The sequence below is a fragment of the Magallana gigas genome, chromosome 7, assembly GCF_963853765.1.
Source record: "Magallana gigas chromosome 7, xbMagGiga1.1, whole genome shotgun sequence".
Classification (NCBI taxonomy): Eukaryota; Metazoa; Mollusca; class Bivalvia; order Ostreida; family Ostreidae; genus Magallana; species Magallana gigas.
Genome location: NC_088859.1, coordinates 12522785 through 12540455, shown reverse-complemented (window position 1 = coordinate 12540455; position 17671 = coordinate 12522785). Strand labels below are relative to the sequence as shown.

Here is a 17671-nt window from a genome sequence, read left to right as displayed (position 1 = left end):
ATGAATTCAGTTGTTTATCTGTTTATTTGTTAAGGTATGACTACCTTGCATTCAATGATGCCAAGGGGGTCCAGATGAAGTTCGATCAGAAAGTGGGGACCTCCAAATGGCCAAAACAGGTCAACTTCAGTGGGCCTCATCTCCATTTCCTGTTCCATTCTGACAGCAGCAACACAGAATGGGGGTACAAGTTCAAGGTAAGCCCACAGTCAAAGTTTATGTTTCGGTAAAAAACAATTTTATGTACTACATGTAGTTCATTTGCTTCTTTGCCATTTTATTATACCCCCGCTCTGAAGGAGAGGGGGTATACTGTTTTACCCTTGTGTGTCTGTCTGTCTGTCTGTCCGTCTGTCTGTCCGTCCGTAACAAAAATTTCTGTTGCATTTATCTTAGCAACTATTTATCGCAGATGTTTGAAATTTTAACACAGTGTTTGTTAAGGCATGCTATATCGTGGGATATATTTTTGTACCAATCGGACGTCAACTTCCTGTTAAATGACAACTTTGCTTATTTTTTAACCAAAATTTTCAAACAAATTTCCGTCAAAGAATTCTCAGCAACTGTTTATCGCAGATGCTTGAAATTTGTACACAGTATTTGTATAGGCATGCTATATCGTGGGATGTATTTCTGTACCAATCAGACGTCAACTTCCTGTTAAATGACGACTGTTTATTTTTAGCAAAAATTTTCAAACAAATTTCTGTCAAAGAATTCTCAGCAACTGTTTATCGCAGATGCTTGAAATTTTAACACACTATTTCTTTAGGCATGCCATATTGTGGGATATATTTTTGTATCAATCGGACGTCAACTTCCTGTTTAATGACGACTTTGCTTATTTTTTAACCAAAATTTTCAAACAAATTTTCGTCAAAGATTTTTCAGCAACTATTTATCGCAGATGCTTGAAATTTTTACACAATATTTGTTTAGGCATGTCATATCGTGGGATGTATTTTTGTACCAATCAGACGTCAACTTCCTGTTAAATGACGACTTTGTTTATTTTTAGCAAAAATTTTCAAACAAATTTCCGTTTAAGAATTCTTAGCAACTGTTTATCGCAGATGCTTGAAATTTTTTCACAGTATTTGTAAAGGCATGTTATATCGTGGGATGTATTTTTGTACCATTGGGACGTCAACTTCCTGTTAAATGACGACTTTGTTTATTTTTAGCAAAAATTTTCAAACAAATTTCCGTCAAAGAATTCTCAGCAACTGTTTATCGCAGATGCTTGAAATATTAAAACACTATTTGTTTAGGCATACCATTTTGTGGGATATATTTTTGTATCAATCGGACGTCAACTTCCTGTTTAATGACGACTTTGCTTATTTTTTAACCAAAATTTTCAAACAAATTTTCGTCAAAGATTTTTCAGCAACTATTTATCGCAGATGCTTGAAATTTTTACACAATATTTGTTTAGGCATGTCATATCGTGGGATGTATTTTTGTACCAATCAGACGTCAACTTCCTGTTAAATGACGACTTTGTTTATTTTTAGCAAAAATTTTCAAACAAATTTCCGTTTAAGAATTCTTAGCAACTGTTTATCGCAGATGCTTGAAATTTTTTCACAGTATTTGTAAAGGCATGTTATATCGTGGGATGTATTTTTGTACCATTGGGACGTCAACTTCCTGTTAAATGACGACTTTGTTTATTTTTAGCAAAAATTTTCAAACAAATTTCCGTCAAAGAATTCTCAGCAACTGTTTATCGCAGATGCTTGAAATATTAAAACACTATTTGTTTAGGCATACCATTTTGTGGGATATATTTTTGTATCAATCGGACGTCAACTTCCTGTTTAATGACGACTTTGCTTATTTTTTAACCAAAATTTTCAAACAAATTTTCGTCAAAGATTTTTCAGCAACTATTTATCGCAGATGCTTGAAATTTTTACACAATATTTGTATAGGCATGCCATATCGTGGGATATATTTCTGTACCAATCGAGTGTCAACTTCCTGTTAAATGACGACTTTGTTCATTTTTAGCAAAAATTTTCAAACAAATTTTCGTCAAAGATTTCTCAGCAGTTATTTATCGCAGATGCTTGAAATTTTTTCACAGTATTTGTATAGGCATGTTATATTGTGGGATGTATTTTTGTACCAATCGGACGTCATCTTCCTGTTAAATGAGTACTTTGTTTATTTTAGCCAAAATTTTCAAACAAATTTTCCTCAAAGATTTTTCAGCAGAACATATATCGCAGATGCTTGAAATTTTAACACACTATTTGTTTAGGCATGCCATATTGTGGGATATATTTCTGTACCAATCGGATGCCAGCTTTCTGTTAAATGTCGACTTTGCTTATTTTGCATATTCACATCAGAGCGGGGGTATCACTAGTGAGCATTGGCTCACAGATATCTTGTTTCACATGTACCAGGCTATTATGTTTTAAGTTTATCTAAGAATGAGTTGTCAAAGACAATTTTTTGCTTTGTTTGTTTTTTTGGTTTATTACTCAATAATGAGGATTTGATGATTAAATTCAGACGGAGGCTGATTTATGAATGAGTTATGTTATTTGAACAGGTGACAGCCCGAGGAAGCCCAGACATCCCCTTGTCCTGGCCCTTTGACCTTCAGCTGAGTCTGACCAAGCTGATGGGTCGACTGTGTGGGGCCACACTCAAAGCCAATCCTTGTAATCATCATTTTGTATTATACATGCACAAGTGTCCTTTCAAAATCACAAATTAAATCACATGCCGGTATTCATGGAAGAATGATAAATACACCTGATTGTATTGAAAAATTGACATGTTCACTGAAAGTGATAAGAAAACTTGTGAAAAATATTGAAGCTAATTCAGAAATGAATTTGAAATTTTTTTATGATTTAAATTAATAAGATGCTGACTAAGACATACCCGGTATATATAATTGTGTTTGATTGACAGTTGCTGTGACTGACCCTGTATTAGGGGGCGTGTCTTCAGAACAGGATGTACTGAGGAGCGAGCTTTGGACCTCCCTGTTCCGAGGGGGGTACATGATCGGGAAGCTGGAGAGATCTCTGTCAGGAAAATTTGCCACAGCGGACAGCAGTGTGTTGGAGTTCCTCTGGAATGTCATCAATAAGACCGAGGGCATAGCTACTAAACTAATACAAAAGTAAGAAAAAATGGAAATCTATGATATTGCATGATTTTGATTTTAGGATTCAGTTGTTCAAAGAGAGAGTGTAACACTCTCCTTTATTGACTTAGATGCAAGGAGCAGCAGAAAGGGGTGCAGATAGAACATGGTAACACAGATGAAGCCGTTCTTGCTGTGTTTGCAGCGCTAGTTTGGCACACCCAACAGCTGAGGGAAGATGTCCAGAAATTAGGTCAGTTGAAAACAATGACTGTATTTGTTAGGTTTTTATAATGCTTTTAATTAAAGATTGAGGAACAACTTCATTGTTTGTAATCTGGTTCTCTACAATATGAATTTCCCCCACACTTTTAAACTTTGAAGAAACTCGATATTTACTGACCTTAATGGCCAAGGTCTAGATGAGTAGTTACTTTTAAGTAATTTAAAGATCGAATTCAAAGTCAATGATTGGTTGATATTTATTTGGCTCTGCTCATGTGTAAAGTGTTTAAGAATAATCTAGTTTGTTGTTTTACTACAAACTGTTTTTACTCAATGATGTGAAAAGGTGATAGTAAATATATATTGTGGGTTTTTCTTACATATAGTTCAAACCCCAGGTGAATTGAATGTATCTGAGGGACTACTTTTAGCTTACACCACTGCCCATTCCTTGAAAACCAATCTGGTAAGTCACAAAGTATTACCGGTAAATCTCAAAGTTAAGAAACACTAGTATGAATGTTTAAGGTCTCATTGGGGTGAATTGCAAGCCGTTTATTCTTTTTATTAAAGCTCTCACAAAAGCAGAAGTTAGCTGTGGAGAAGGCAGAAGGAGAAGATGTTCAGGATCCAGGTAAAATAAGAAAATTAGTGGGAGAGAGAGGGAAGGAGAGAGAGATGTCATTCTTTACTTTCTCAATGAATTTTTGTAATATGATCCTATTAAAGTTCAATAAAATTTTACTTCATAAAACTAGTATAACCTGTACGTTGCATGATTATTGTTTCATTTTTCTAAGGTTGTTTAAATGAAGCTTGTGAATGATGACTTCCTGTACATTATATTTGTTGAAAGGTGGTGGTTATGCTTTTAGATAATGAGTTAGTCTATAAACCAATGTTTATTTTTTTTCAGCTGTGGCATGTAAAGAGAAAGCATTGTTTCTGTTGAAATTTGCTGGATTGACCAAAGTGCAATTAAAAAATGAGGTAATTCTGGGAAATGTACTTCTTTTTTCTTGATCAGCAGAATTTGAAATGGAACTGTTCATGTAAAGTCTTATTGAAATGCAGCACAAAAGTTGCCATCTTGGAATTACATGAACAAATAGTTCTATGCTGAAACTCTTCGAAGAAATTGAGGTGTGTTTGTATGCATGCAGTTTTGTTTAGAAATGCATAATTTTGATTAAAATGGCACAATCATGCATTTTACTTTTAGATTAGATCTAAGGCATCAAAACAGTGGAAAAAAATGATTCACAGAAGAGACAAGCAAGGGCGGGTGAGATATCTCTATACATACATGTATATCATTGTGATGTCTACATGTGGATGAGTTTACTTTTTCAATACAGTAAACTCAGAAATTTCTCTTAAGTTTTGCAAATAGCATGCAGTTGTAAATTACTGTGGTTTCATTAATATTTAAGTGTATCAATTTTCATGGATAAAGTATAAAAGTAGAAATAGCACTTTAATGAACACTTAATTTCGTGGACCAACTTAATAACGAAATCCACGAAAATTGGTATTTAACGAATATTGATGAAACCACAGTATCCAAAAATGAATTACCGGGTATTCAAAAATGTGTAAACTGTAAGTATTCTAACATTGCACCACTGTTCACAGTATTATATTTACTGTACACTGTACTGGAGTTACTGTTCTTGTTTATTTTATCTCTTTTTGTTGCAGTTTGATGCTCTAGAAAAATACCCCTCGTTTCGACTGGTCATTGACTTTGTGCAAGACCCTGCCTGGATAACTGAAAGGTCAGTTACAGAAAAACAGTAGTTCAAAAGTGATGAACACATGTCTAATTTCAAAGTGTTATGATCTCTTTTTTATTGGTTATGCTTATGATTTTAATTGTTGACAATTGTTATGTCATATAATGTACAGTGTATCAGATGAAAAGGTGGAGTGTATGAGATGGTCTGGGTACGACTTGAATGTACATCAAAACTTTGTATGATATATTAGATACACAATTTACATCAAAATTTTGTTTGATATAGAGGTTGTAAATTGAAATGACCATCTTGTGATTTTGAGGTAGCAGAAATTTCTGCTTGGGTTTGACCTTTGGTTCTTTAGCATGCAAATCTTGTCCTCTATCCATCAAGCTAAAGAGTAAACCTATTAGCAAGAGCTAGAAGGAATGTCTTATAACTAACTCTATACCACATAATGATGGTGCTGTGTGTTGATTTTGACAGAGTGAACAGCATGTTACAGCAGCGCTCCCAGCATGCCAAGGCTGTGTCCGAGGTCTACTCCTTCTGTGTCCAGTTCCTGCAAATCCACAACAAACCCGACATCTTCCAGGTCAGACTTATCTTATTCGTGGTGACTGACAAATTATTCTCAAAACTGGAAAGTTATAAAACTAATTCTGTATTTTGTTTTGCACATGACTGTAACTAGGTTTAATGTGAAGTTTAGTTAATGATTTGAATGTCAGATACATGTTCTGACTTCGTAAATCCACAGGCTCAAAAGTACTTGATCAAATTGGATTCAGTTCACAATATAATGTCATACTGTTAAAATTACTGTTGTAATTACAACCCACGTTATTTTTCTCCCTTTTACAATGTAATTATTCTCCCATTTAGAGTACCTGTATATGTACTGTAAATGTGAATATTTTGTGGAATGAGATTTTGGGAATTTTACATGACAAAATGTGTAGATAGGGTTGTGTTGTGCATAAAGGATCTGACAATAAATTGGTTATTACTTAGATCCCCAACGTGCTGTTTTTCCAAGAGATGCTGTGCTATCAAGATGGATTCTGTAAGCACTACGCCGACAGCTTGGATGGATGTGGACTACAGCAAGAGTCAGTAGTCAGGGTGTCCTTCTACAACCTCATCCGCAAAATCACGGACACCTACCACAAATATCACCGGATACAGATGGAAAAGTGGGTCTTTGAATCAATGGAATTTATGCATGAACTTAGTTCTTTCTTTTTTTTTTAACCTCAGCTTAAGACTTTTGGCCTTAATTGTAAGAAAGACAACACAAAAAGATTACATAATACATGTATATACTCGTACACCTTTAATTTTGTAGAAGTGCAGTTCCAGCGTATGAATACATACAAGCCTGTTTACTCCATCTGTTGGATGTAGAATGGCAACCCTATGACCTGTCCTTTGTTCAGGAAGTTAACCTCCCAGCCTTGTATTTAGGAATCACAAAAGGTTAGGTTTTTTAATCTTGATTCCCCTAAAAATTAATTATCATTGCAACACACTTATTGGTAAGGCAACTAAAAACTGATACCCTGGGCAGTAAGATTCCTCAACACTTAAATTTCTTTTTGCTTTACATGTAATAGCAATGCAATGATTACTTTAAAATAAGTAAACTTGAATCTTTTCTAAAATGGTTATCAAAATTTCTTACAGAAACAGTGAAGATGAGAGAGTGTACATTTGGACAAGAAGAAGAAAATGAAGAGCTCGCTGAGTACAATCGCTGTATGAGCTGGTTCAAAGAGTGCTCCGAGGGCTTCAATCAGTGGTACAAGAACGCCAAGAAGGACAAATCGGAGAAAGAAGAGAGGGAGGTGCAGATGTTTGTGGCCCGATTCTGTGACCTCCTTGAGGTAGAGATAACGTGTGATGGATGTAACGTGACACTGCCAGGCCGCAGGTTTCGGTGCTTACAGTGCGTGGATATGGACCTATGTGCTACGTGCTATGCCAGCGGAGTCAAACCTGAAGGCGAGCACACGGACGATCATGATATTGTGCATTTAGTGTTAGTGACTCTGGATATTGTCTTTTTTTCTAACTTCTGCAGAATCAACAGTTAACAGAATTTTTAAACAGTTGAAAGTCTAAAATATATGCCCCATAAATTGTTTTCTTTTTAAATATGGTATTTAAATTATTTGCACATTAATGTACCTATATATGTAAATTGGAATCAAATTCCTTTTGCATATGCAAAATTTTTTACTCTTTAGAATTGATTTCTTATTTTAACCTAATCTTGATTCTGTTTATAGCTACAAATGTAACAAGTGCCAAGCATTCATAGTGGGAACTCGGATCCACTGCAATGTCTGTGATGATTTTGATTTGTGTTATGGCTGTCATGATAAGGGAAGCTTTCCTTCTGAGTAAGTTGGCATGAATATTGTCTGATACAAAATAATTGTGTTTATAAGAAACATGTTAATTTCTGAACAAGTTCCAGTTTGTTGAACTTTAAAATGATTTTTTTTTTATAACAGGCATAATTCTTCACATGACGTAACCAAATTTCCCTTGGTGAAATGTAAGTACCATTACACTCTATTTAAACCTTAAAGTAATATAACCCAGATTATGCTTGTATATAATATTATTCATTGTTTTATAAATTACATGCACTTCATTAAATAAAGCACTTGTCCATTATTATTTTATCATGTACCAGGCTTAAATAAAGTATTTTATCTTGAAAGGGATCATTTAGTTACTGTCCCTGTATACTTTTGTTTAGATCAAATCATCAAAAATATCCTGTTCCATTCGTCTATTAATGTGCCAACTTTGGAAATCTCTTGTTTCTCTAATGTTGTAGACCAGTATTAATTGAGAGAAAATTTCAGCCAGGATATTTCTCTTAAAAGCAGTACCGTTTACTGATTACTAAATGTATGTAGCCAAAGGGAGATAAGTCAACATATAAAGGGAGGTAATAGAGTCATTTTTGAATCTCGTGTTCAGAGAGTTATTTACTTTTTGTGATTTACATTTGCAGTGGGCACCTCTCTGATTCAGGGCTACATCCACCAGCATGTCTGGCTTCTGTTTACAATTCTCTCCCTGTCGACTGGAGAAATTGTGACCTCCTCTCATGTAGACCTGGACTATGTGAAACTGGCCGCCCAGCTCCAGAGTCAGTGTATGCAGATCATTACACACTGTCTAAAACAAGTACCCGATGACACAGAAGGTATGTAGTCAAAGGGAGATAAGGCAACATGTAAGGGGAGGTAATGTAGTCATTGTTGAATATCTGCTCCAGTCTTAAAAAGTGACCAGTGAAACAGAAGGATAAATAAGGGTGAAGTATCAATATGTAGGGGATGGGGAAAATACAGTTTTACATGTAGCTTATTGAATCTCAGCCCCATAAAGTATGCAGTCTTAAAAGTAAAAGTTAGGTAAAAGAGATAGGTCAACAATTAATGGGAGATAACTGAGTCATTGTCATAAGAGTCTGTTTGTGTCTTTATAGATAGTGGAAAAGTTTTGCAGCAGTCTGACAAGAGTCTGCAAGCCATTGAAAGCAGGCAGATGGAGGCATTTGCTATCCACACACAGGAGAGGATCATGGGATTGCTGGGAGCCATGATTCCGCGGGATAATTCGGTCAGGATTTATTCATACATTTGTGAATTTTAATAACATACATGTACAATGGATTGTTTTTTTTACGTAACTGAAGTCTTAAATAATCATAGATAAATTTTTGGTAATAACAATTTACTAAACATCTCTAGGTTTTCCTCATTTTAGGTGATGTCTTCAGGAAATTTTAATTTCACCACCAAGGAATTTATTCAGTTATTGTTTAGAATTGCCAGGCAAGTTGAAAAAAATTAATAAAACATCAGAATTTTGACAGTCTTTTAAATTTGCACATTTTCAATCAGTGCTGTTTTCATTTTGATATACAGAGGAGAAAGTGGTCATGAAGTGAACACCCGACATTTAGCCATGGGACTCCTAGGACCCCTGCTCAATCGCTGTGATATTGTAGTGAGTTATACATTTAATCCTGAGACTTTGTCTCAATCCTAAGATTTATAGGACCTCAACTCAATACCAAGATTCATAGCACCCCAATTCAGTCATAAGATGAGTAGGATCTCAATTCATTCATTAGATTTAAAGGACCTCAATTCAGTCATACGATTCATAGAATCTCAATTCAGTCGTAAGATTTAAAGGATCTCAATTCAGTCATAAGATCCATAGGACCTCAATTCAGTCATAAGATTGATAGGACCTCAATTCAGTCATAAGATTGATAGGACCTTGATTCAGTCATAAGATTGATAAGATCTCGATTTAGTCATAAGATTTATAGGACCTCAATTCAGTCATAAGATGTATAAAACCTTAATTTAGTCATAAGATTTATAGGATCTCAATTCAGTCATAAGATTTATTGGACCTCAATTTAGTAATAAGATTTACGGGTATAGGACCTCAATTCAGTCATATGATATGGTTTGTCATAAGTTTCTAATTAATTAAAATATTCATAAAACCTCTGCCCAGTTGATGTTACATTGTAGCAAGTTTTTATCTGGTATCTAATGACAGAACTGTTCTGTTTATCATAAAATAAAGAATCAAATATACATGTATATACAAGTACTTTGTTGTCATCTGCTGTGTGTTTTTGAAGGTTGCTGATCAAGCTGTGATTTCAAAAGAAAAGGAAGAGGAGAAAACTCCGGGGCTACACTGTATAAACTATTTATTTACCTTCGGAGCTGACTGCTTGAAAAAGTAGGTGTTAAAAAATGTCAGGCTGTATTTAGAAGTTGATTTAAAATAATAATCGGATGAAAAAATATAGACAAAGTGGCTTATTTTGTTGATCTTTGTTAATTTATAATCAAGAGAGAAGAATATTTATTGAATAACCTGAGATGACTATTGATACTGACTTAAAATCATTGGTAGCACATTTGGTTATGAAATCAATTCACTCTTTGATGAAATGAAATAAACACTGACTGTTATACATTGATATAAAATTTGAATAAGAAGTTGGTTCATTTTCACTTTCATGGTTTTGACTCACTGTGCACATTTATTCATATATTCAAATAGAAACCTAATTATTTTGAGTGTTTTCTCTGCATATAAAACATGTTTGATATAGATGGCATGTATACACTTTTTTGGAATACTTTGGTAGGTGTGGTTTGGAGTGGGCCTGCTCCGTCTCGCGGATCCTCCAGAGTCTATATAGCTCCCCCGAGTGGAAGGCCGTCATCCAGCACTACCTCAACGACTGTGTACAGATGCTGACCAGTGAACCAGACCTACCCTCCATCTTTGCTCTCTTTGTCATGGCTGGATTTCCAGAGGTTAGATATTATATTATTTGATTTATACATCTTATTAACCTTATAGAGGAACATTTTGACATTTTGTAGTAGTTTGACTTGACAATAAGCTGTGTTAATACAGTGGAGAACTTGATATTTTTTTTTCGTACAGGTGTTGACGATTGGGACTCTGGTGAGCTTCACTCAGTACACCGGTATGGAGAGAAAGACGGGGGTCGTCCTCAAACACTTCCCCGACGAAAACCATACTCTTATTATAGAAATCAAGACCAGGAAAAGACACACGGTAAGTGATGGATCAAATAGTAACTGAAAACCTAAATGTAACAATTAATTCTTAGTAGTAGTGATGTACATGAAAGCTATAGATCAGAATGGCTTCCTGACCTTGTGTTTGGGTTATAGATATCAGACAAGTACGTGGACTGTGTGAGCAGCAACGAGCAGATCTGGGACTCCAACTACATCTCTGTCTTCTACCGGACAACCAAGACAATCATTGAAAGCATCAAGGGAGGTATGTATTAACTTAAAGATATGTAGATAAAGCTAGACCATGAAAAATTAATGTATTGATGTATGTTTACCTGGAATAACAGACTTGTACATGTTTTATATGCAATTGAAGAATGACTAAGATATCAATGTGCCAGGACCTTAAGTATACATACATGTAATTATACATGTTTTTGAAAGTTAATGAATAGCCTCTGAGAGGAGTATGCTGTTCTTCATGCAAACATCTATATTGTTGTTTTTTCTTTCTCTTTACTCAGATGCAGAGGTGACTGTGGAGACAGCCTGGGTTCTCTCCCTTTGCCTTAAGGTACTCAGCAACAGTTTGAAGAATTCCAACCAGCCAGTTCTACCAGAGTTGTACCAATCTAGTTTCATCCAGTGTCTGGTTTTCATCGCCAGCAAGGGGACAGAATTCAGCCAGCAGTGGCTTCTGAAGGACTTGGAGGTTAGTCTCATTATATAAACCTTCCGTGAATGTTGATGTAACTTGAGCAGAGAATATTGACTTTATATTCTTGGTATTTAAATGTCTTCAAAATATGGTTAGATTCAGTTCTGAATACTGTAGATTCCTTATTTTACGCGAGTACTTAATTCCGCGATTCAACGATTTGCCATCAAATCATGAGAACATAAAATCGCGAATGGCGAAATTTCATTATAGTTTCATGTAGTTCATATGTCTCCTAAAATCAAAAGCGAGATTTTAGAATTCGCGAGACGGGCTTCTCGCGATTTTACGCGGATATTAATTCCTCGCGTTTACTTAGGAATTTACAGTAATCCATACCCCTACTGGTGATAACAAGTGGGAGAATGTTCAGTTTCATTGACATCTTGTCTGTCCATCTTTCTTTCCCATTTGGATTTTTACACTTTTTCATCTAAGGGACAATGCATCAATTTGATTTACAGTAAATCTTGCAAGATAATTAACCTAGAATGAAACTTTTTTTCCGCAATCCATCCACAAGTTTTCAAAAGTAAAACTTTTAATTTTCATTTTGTCTTTTATAAGATGTTCATAATGGAGATAAGCAATACTGTCAAAATGTTTGGTCAGCTGTTGAGTGAATTATCTGTAATTTACCTCTATTTACCTGTAAATTATGTACATGTATTGCACTTTGAGAATGTTTGGGTTGGTAAACTCTCTCCTTTTACCTGTAGGTTCTGTCTCTCATGCTGTACACAAATCAGGGAGGCACTTCCACTGCGGGGATAAAGACCCACAGTCTCTCTCTGTCTGAGAGATTGGCGGCTGCTCTGGAGAAGAGGACACAGTCCCGGGGCGCCACCTTCAACGGTCTGTTAGACGACGAATCGGACGATATCTTCATGTCATCCTCTTCATCATCAGAGTCATCATCAGATTCAGAGGATGAATCGGTGGACTCTGATGATGTCACAGTGACATCAGGAGCCAAGGGCAAGAGCGACTCTGACGTCAACAAGTTTCTGGAGGGGATCGATGAAAAGACACGGACAATGTTTGAGGTATCAGATGTAGACCTGTCAAAGACTTCAGACAATCTTTCTATAGCATTGCCATGTATGATAATAATGTCTATGTAAAAATTGATGTAACACAGACACTATTCTGAACACTCACATTGATAAGATTACTGGATTAAAACCAAGATATTAAATGTTTGCGTATATTTGAAATATTTTTTTCATATTCTGTTGTAAACATGTTGATAAAAAAAATTGAACTTTAGTGGATGTTAATTGTGATGATCTTTCGTATTAGATACTTCACAAAGAATTCAAGCTGCCGTTAGATGTTCTAAAGGCCATGTACGAAATGAATGACAAAAGCCACGACAGTGTGGTCGAAGCTATTGTAGAAAAGTACGTACTGGTCTGTCTTTTTTTCTTACACAATGCAATTTTTTTTTTTCAAATTTAGAGAGGATTGTTAGATACATGTAACTGGACATGTGTATTAATGCTTTCTGAGGGTTCTCAGTTTATGTAAAACATGCATGTGTATTTTTAGTTTGGAGACGTACCCAATTACTGGGAAAGCAGATCTAAAGAGGCTGACAGAGAAATGGTAATTCTGACAGTCATAAAAAAATTATCTGATGTAAAGAGTAAGATTAAAGAATATACATGTAGGAAGTAAGAAACTATTAAAGTATGTAATTAATGAATAAAGGAAGTTAGAAACTCGTGAAAAGTTGACGTAAAATTTCCTTAATTTGATTGACAGGGAGTCCATTGCCAGAGCCAAGAGTCCAAAGGCTGCTAAATCATCTTCTGATAAAGTGATAGACACTGGCATACATTATCATCCCGCTCTCAATCAAACGAACAGGTAGACAACTGGTCAAGTCTATATAAAGGACAACAAGCCTGATAAAATTGATGATGATCATTTCTGTAAAATGTTTTAACATGCTGAGAATGATAAAAAAAATATTTATCTCTACATGTTTATTGTACAAGATATTTGATGTGGAAATTTCATTTTACAAGTAGGCCTATGTGGCAAAATGTATTAAAAAGTGGTATTGAGAGTGTTCTTAGTGGTTTCTACCTTTTCTTGAACAGAATGTTGGAGAAGGCGACTCCAGAAGACCACAATGAATCTCAGAAACTGATCCCAGTCCCAGACAACGACATAGAGAGTGACTCACAGAAAAAAGAGCGCAGTAAGAGCAGCGAACTCTTGAAACAGGAGCTAGAGAAGCATGGCCGCACACCCTGTCGTGACTACATCCTGAAGGTGAACCTGGCAATGTCTGTGCTGTATGCGCGACAGCTGCTGGCCAGTCTGTTGGCCCAGTGGCCTGACCAGGGCCCGGTGATTACAGCCGAGTTACTGGGATGTAAGGACCCTCAACAGATCCCCTGTGTGTTGGACCTGCTGAACAAGTCTGAGTGTAGGAGCAGGTTTCATAGTGTGAGTCTTACTGGAATACTGTATTGTTGTGCTGTGATTTAGGTCTTTTTCTCTCTCCTCCTTAAATCCACCTTGTGCAGGTTGTTACATTGTGACCTGAAAGATCCAGAGTTAAATTTGGATGCTTTGATTCAAATTAGAATTTTCTATTGAAGCATCTTACTGATTTCTGTTCGACGTTGTGACAGGTAATTTTATATATAAGCTCTACCACTTCTTGGACCTGTGTTGTAGGTCGTAGAGAAGGTCATGCTGTATTGTGAACCCAAGAGCCTGGTGCCTATCGCCAAGACCGCCGGACAGTTCATGGAGGAAGTGACCTTGTCCTCCATTCTGAAGGAGAGCGACCACCATTACAAGGAATCCTCGGCTTGCAAAGACTCTGTACGACTCCCAGGGGCCTCCTGTCTCAGGATATCATTTGATGGAAGGTAAGAATCACACACTTACGGTACATGTACTTTTAGTACTGTTTTATCTCTTGTTAAAACACTTACCTGGTAAACTTACTACAAGAACTGCGTTATCTCTCCTTGGTGTTTTTGTTAGTTGAAGCTTTACGGATTCCTCTGTATATTTTTAGGTGCTCATTAAAAGAGGGTGATGTTTTGGTGTTCGCCACATCTTCAGACCTTCAGCAAAACAGACAGGAGTTTACAGGGACTTCGGGGGCTAACTGGACAAGTTTCCAAATCCCAGGTCAGCCATTGTTAGGCAGTCATGTAGTATACAGTAAATGTATGTCAGTACATCTAAAAGAATCACATTCTGCAAAAACATGATGAATAAATAAAAATATATCTGTAGTTAGTTAGCACATTTTTAGTAATTCTTAAAATAATGCTGATTGTATGGTATAACATGATGTTAAGTTACATGTACCATGGTTTTAGTAATGCAATTTTAATTAAGTAATTGAAATGATGGGATAGCTGTTAGGAACATGATGTGAACATAGATTTTTGCAACACAGACTTAAAGATTGTATTTTCTGTACTCTGAACAGACTGGTGTTTTATAGGTATACCATATTTTGTCCAGTCAATCAATACATGTACCATATACATGTATCTTTTTTTTAAAGAGTTGTTTTTGGTTATTGTTATTTTTAGGTCTGTTCTCTATGCAATATACATGTATTTCATTATCTCTCATCTTTGTTACACAGGTGATGCAGTGTACTTTGAGTTTACTGTTGATTCTGGAGGAGTCAACACATCATGGGGTTACAAGTTTACTGTTACCGCGGGAACCAAGGACAGTTTCGAGACAGGATATGTGATTCTGGGCAATGTTCTCTCCACAGATCTAGCTCTGTAAGTTCAATATGAGCTACAAAAACGAGTACATTTTGTATTTACTTTACTATCATTTATAGAAATTCTTTTTTGGAGATCACTTACAATTTCTGTTTAAAATTTCAGAAACCTGCATATCAGTGACCTGTGGCTAATTATGGTGTATGTTGCTACCAAACAAACTGGAGAACAAAGACTAAAGGCCATACAGCTTTTGCTGAAGATATTAGAAACCCAGAACAGGTTTGTTACATTCACTTCATATTAAAAAAATTGAAGAAAAGTCTCAACAACCACACCATCACATCATTGTTTAGCAGTGGCATGCCTCTCAGTATAAACATTCTGGAAAATTTCAATGTTGAAAATGTTTGTTACATTCATTTCACTTGTTTTGTGTCTCCCACCATGCTTAAAGTGCATTTATTGTACAATTAATGTATGATGAAATCTTGTTTTGACGACAGGTGCCCCTTGATCGGTAAGCTGAAGCTGGATCTGGGCAGCCTGAAGCCGCTTTGGCAGCTCCATGACAGCCTGAGTAAAGAGCAGACGGACGGTGGTTCCGTGGTGCCCCCGGTGTTACGAGCACTCACCGAGCTCTTCCTGCAGGTGGAGGCCACCGCTATGGTAATGACCTCAGTCAGGTTTTTTTGTCCCAAAAACTGAGGATGTAGACCAAAGAGGGCTTAATGATTGTGGCCATTTTTAGGGAATATTAATCTCCACAAGACGAGGAGCTTTGTATAAAGATATAAGGAAGTATTAGAATTTTTAAGCCAAAAAAATATGGAATTTTTCTTTGCTAAATAGTAGTGTATATAGATTAAAAAAGCATGTCTAAATATTTAAGGTATCTGTGATGGCTAATTTGTTGACCACCCAATTTGTTTAGTATTTGAATTTTTGTATAAGTTTTCTTGATTCACAAATTTTTAAAAACTGCTATACCATTAGGTATACAAATCTACAGCAAAAATTTATTAATAGGTTTTTCAAAAAATATCTTTTCTCAGTTTATAGTCTTTAAGTCTGGTCTTCATTTATGCAAAGTAATTAAGTTGTGAGAATAAATCAAGTTATATAAAATTAAGATTTTACTTGTAGATGAACAGCTGTAAATTTTTTAAAGATCTTTACATGTATTTTTCTGTTAAAGTTGTTATTTTTTTTAAATTTCATTATAGAACTGGGGGATGACTCAGGAATACCTTTTGGCAATACAAGATTTTGATGAACTCAAATTGGCTGTCCGACAGGTAAATTGTATTGACCAACTCTCTCTCTCCTTAACAGTGAATATAGATTTACTAATAGTAAACATATTCTAAGAAGCCACCAAATGCTTATATTTTGATGTAAATGTAGGGAAGTACTCAACTCCAAACTAATTACATCTGTTATGTATAAATTTTCGTGCTGGTACATCTATTAGTAGTATTCATGGATGTGCATGCATCATATTATGCAGGACCTCATTTTTATTCAAAATTTCAATTTAAATATTGGGCTAAATTTATCATGTGGTTTACTTATGCATGATTTCTTTCTCTAACAATGTCATGCATTTAAGATTTCATAAATGAATAAATTTCCTTTCTTCTGTTTCAGGGAATAATGAATGTAGCTGCTGTCAGCACAATGATTGGCTACAATAATGTGGCTACAGAACTTATAGCACTAGTAAAGAAGAAGAAGATGCAAGAAAAATGAAGTTTTAGGATTTCCAATTGACTTTGTGTATCACAAACGATTTTATGTATTAAGATATTATGATTTTTGTGACAGATTGGAAGATTATTTATCTGAAATATTATGATTTGTGTGTACATGTAGTAGTTTAATCATTTTATTTAATTATATGATGGATTCAATATGCAGTTGTCTCCCTTGTATGTTTTTTTTTTAAATTAGAATTAATTAGAATGACAATGACTGTTTCTGAGTGAATAGGTCATACAAGGCCTGTGATGTTGTTTTATAATAAACATTATTTCTTTTACTAGTATTTTGTCTTTGCTCTTCTTTCATTAAAAAAATAAAAACTAAAGATATCTCCATTAAATATTAATTAAATCAAAAATTCAATGTATTGAATTAACTTGTCACATTTACTTATTGTATTATATTTTATCAAGGGAAAGAGGGGAGAGGATTTATAGATCATTTTTAGTGTAAATTAAGACTGTTGGCTATATGTATAAAATTATACATGTATAACATATGTCTTTCCATATACATGTATATATCATTGTTATTTATGAAAGTCATGAAAATCCACACTCGGAGAGTAGTATAAATAAACAGGTATCCACCATTTATATAAGCCGATTTTGAGTTCTTGTTTTTAGCTCACCTGAGCTGAAAGCTTAAGTGAGCTTTTCTGATCAAAATTTGTCCGTTGTCTGTCTGTGTTGTCGTTGTTGTAAACTTTTCACATTTACCTCTTCTACTCAAGAACCACTGGGCAGATTTCAACCAAACTTGGCACTAAGCTTCAC

At 35.2% G+C, this 17671-nt stretch overlaps 1 protein-coding gene across 2 annotated transcripts in view; it reads left to right on the top strand.

Annotated features, from left to right (window-relative positions):
- The window catches only part of LOC105323134 (zinc finger ZZ-type and EF-hand domain-containing protein 1), a 54020-nt gene extending 36842 nt beyond the window's left edge, over positions 1-17178 (top strand). For both annotated transcript variants that reach the window (XM_011422100.4, XM_020065186.3), the window contains exons 35-70: positions 35-197; positions 2570-2681; positions 2938-3151; positions 3247-3368; positions 3727-3806; positions 3914-3974; positions 4257-4330; positions 4563-4625; positions 5042-5118; positions 5566-5674; positions 6094-6275; positions 6428-6558; positions 6766-7120; positions 7371-7484; positions 7599-7642; positions 8111-8305; positions 8591-8724; positions 8872-8939; positions 9033-9114; positions 9770-9873; positions 10289-10460; positions 10594-10728; positions 10848-10959; positions 11219-11406; positions 12132-12458; positions 12715-12815; positions 12964-13020; positions 13180-13284; positions 13521-13872; positions 14107-14303; positions 14456-14571; positions 15041-15188; positions 15297-15413; positions 15638-15800; positions 16358-16429; positions 16782-17178. In XM_011422100.4, the coding sequence (XP_011420402.3) occupies positions 35-197; positions 2570-2681; positions 2938-3151; positions 3247-3368; positions 3727-3806; positions 3914-3974; positions 4257-4330; positions 4563-4625; positions 5042-5118; positions 5566-5674; positions 6094-6275; positions 6428-6558; positions 6766-7120; positions 7371-7484; positions 7599-7642; positions 8111-8305; positions 8591-8724; positions 8872-8939; positions 9033-9114; positions 9770-9873; positions 10289-10460; positions 10594-10728; positions 10848-10959; positions 11219-11406; positions 12132-12458; positions 12715-12815; positions 12964-13020; positions 13180-13284; positions 13521-13872; positions 14107-14303; positions 14456-14571; positions 15041-15188; positions 15297-15413; positions 15638-15800; positions 16358-16429; positions 16782-16883 (4948 nt within the window). In that variant the 3' untranslated portion in view covers positions 16884-17178. The remainder of the gene's footprint in view (positions 1-34; positions 198-2569; positions 2682-2937; positions 3152-3246; positions 3369-3726; positions 3807-3913; positions 3975-4256; positions 4331-4562; positions 4626-5041; positions 5119-5565; positions 5675-6093; positions 6276-6427; positions 6559-6765; positions 7121-7370; positions 7485-7598; positions 7643-8110; positions 8306-8590; positions 8725-8871; positions 8940-9032; positions 9115-9769; positions 9874-10288; positions 10461-10593; positions 10729-10847; positions 10960-11218; positions 11407-12131; positions 12459-12714; positions 12816-12963; positions 13021-13179; positions 13285-13520; positions 13873-14106; positions 14304-14455; positions 14572-15040; positions 15189-15296; positions 15414-15637; positions 15801-16357; positions 16430-16781) is intronic.
- The last annotated feature ends 493 nt before the right edge of the window (positions 17179-17671 follow it).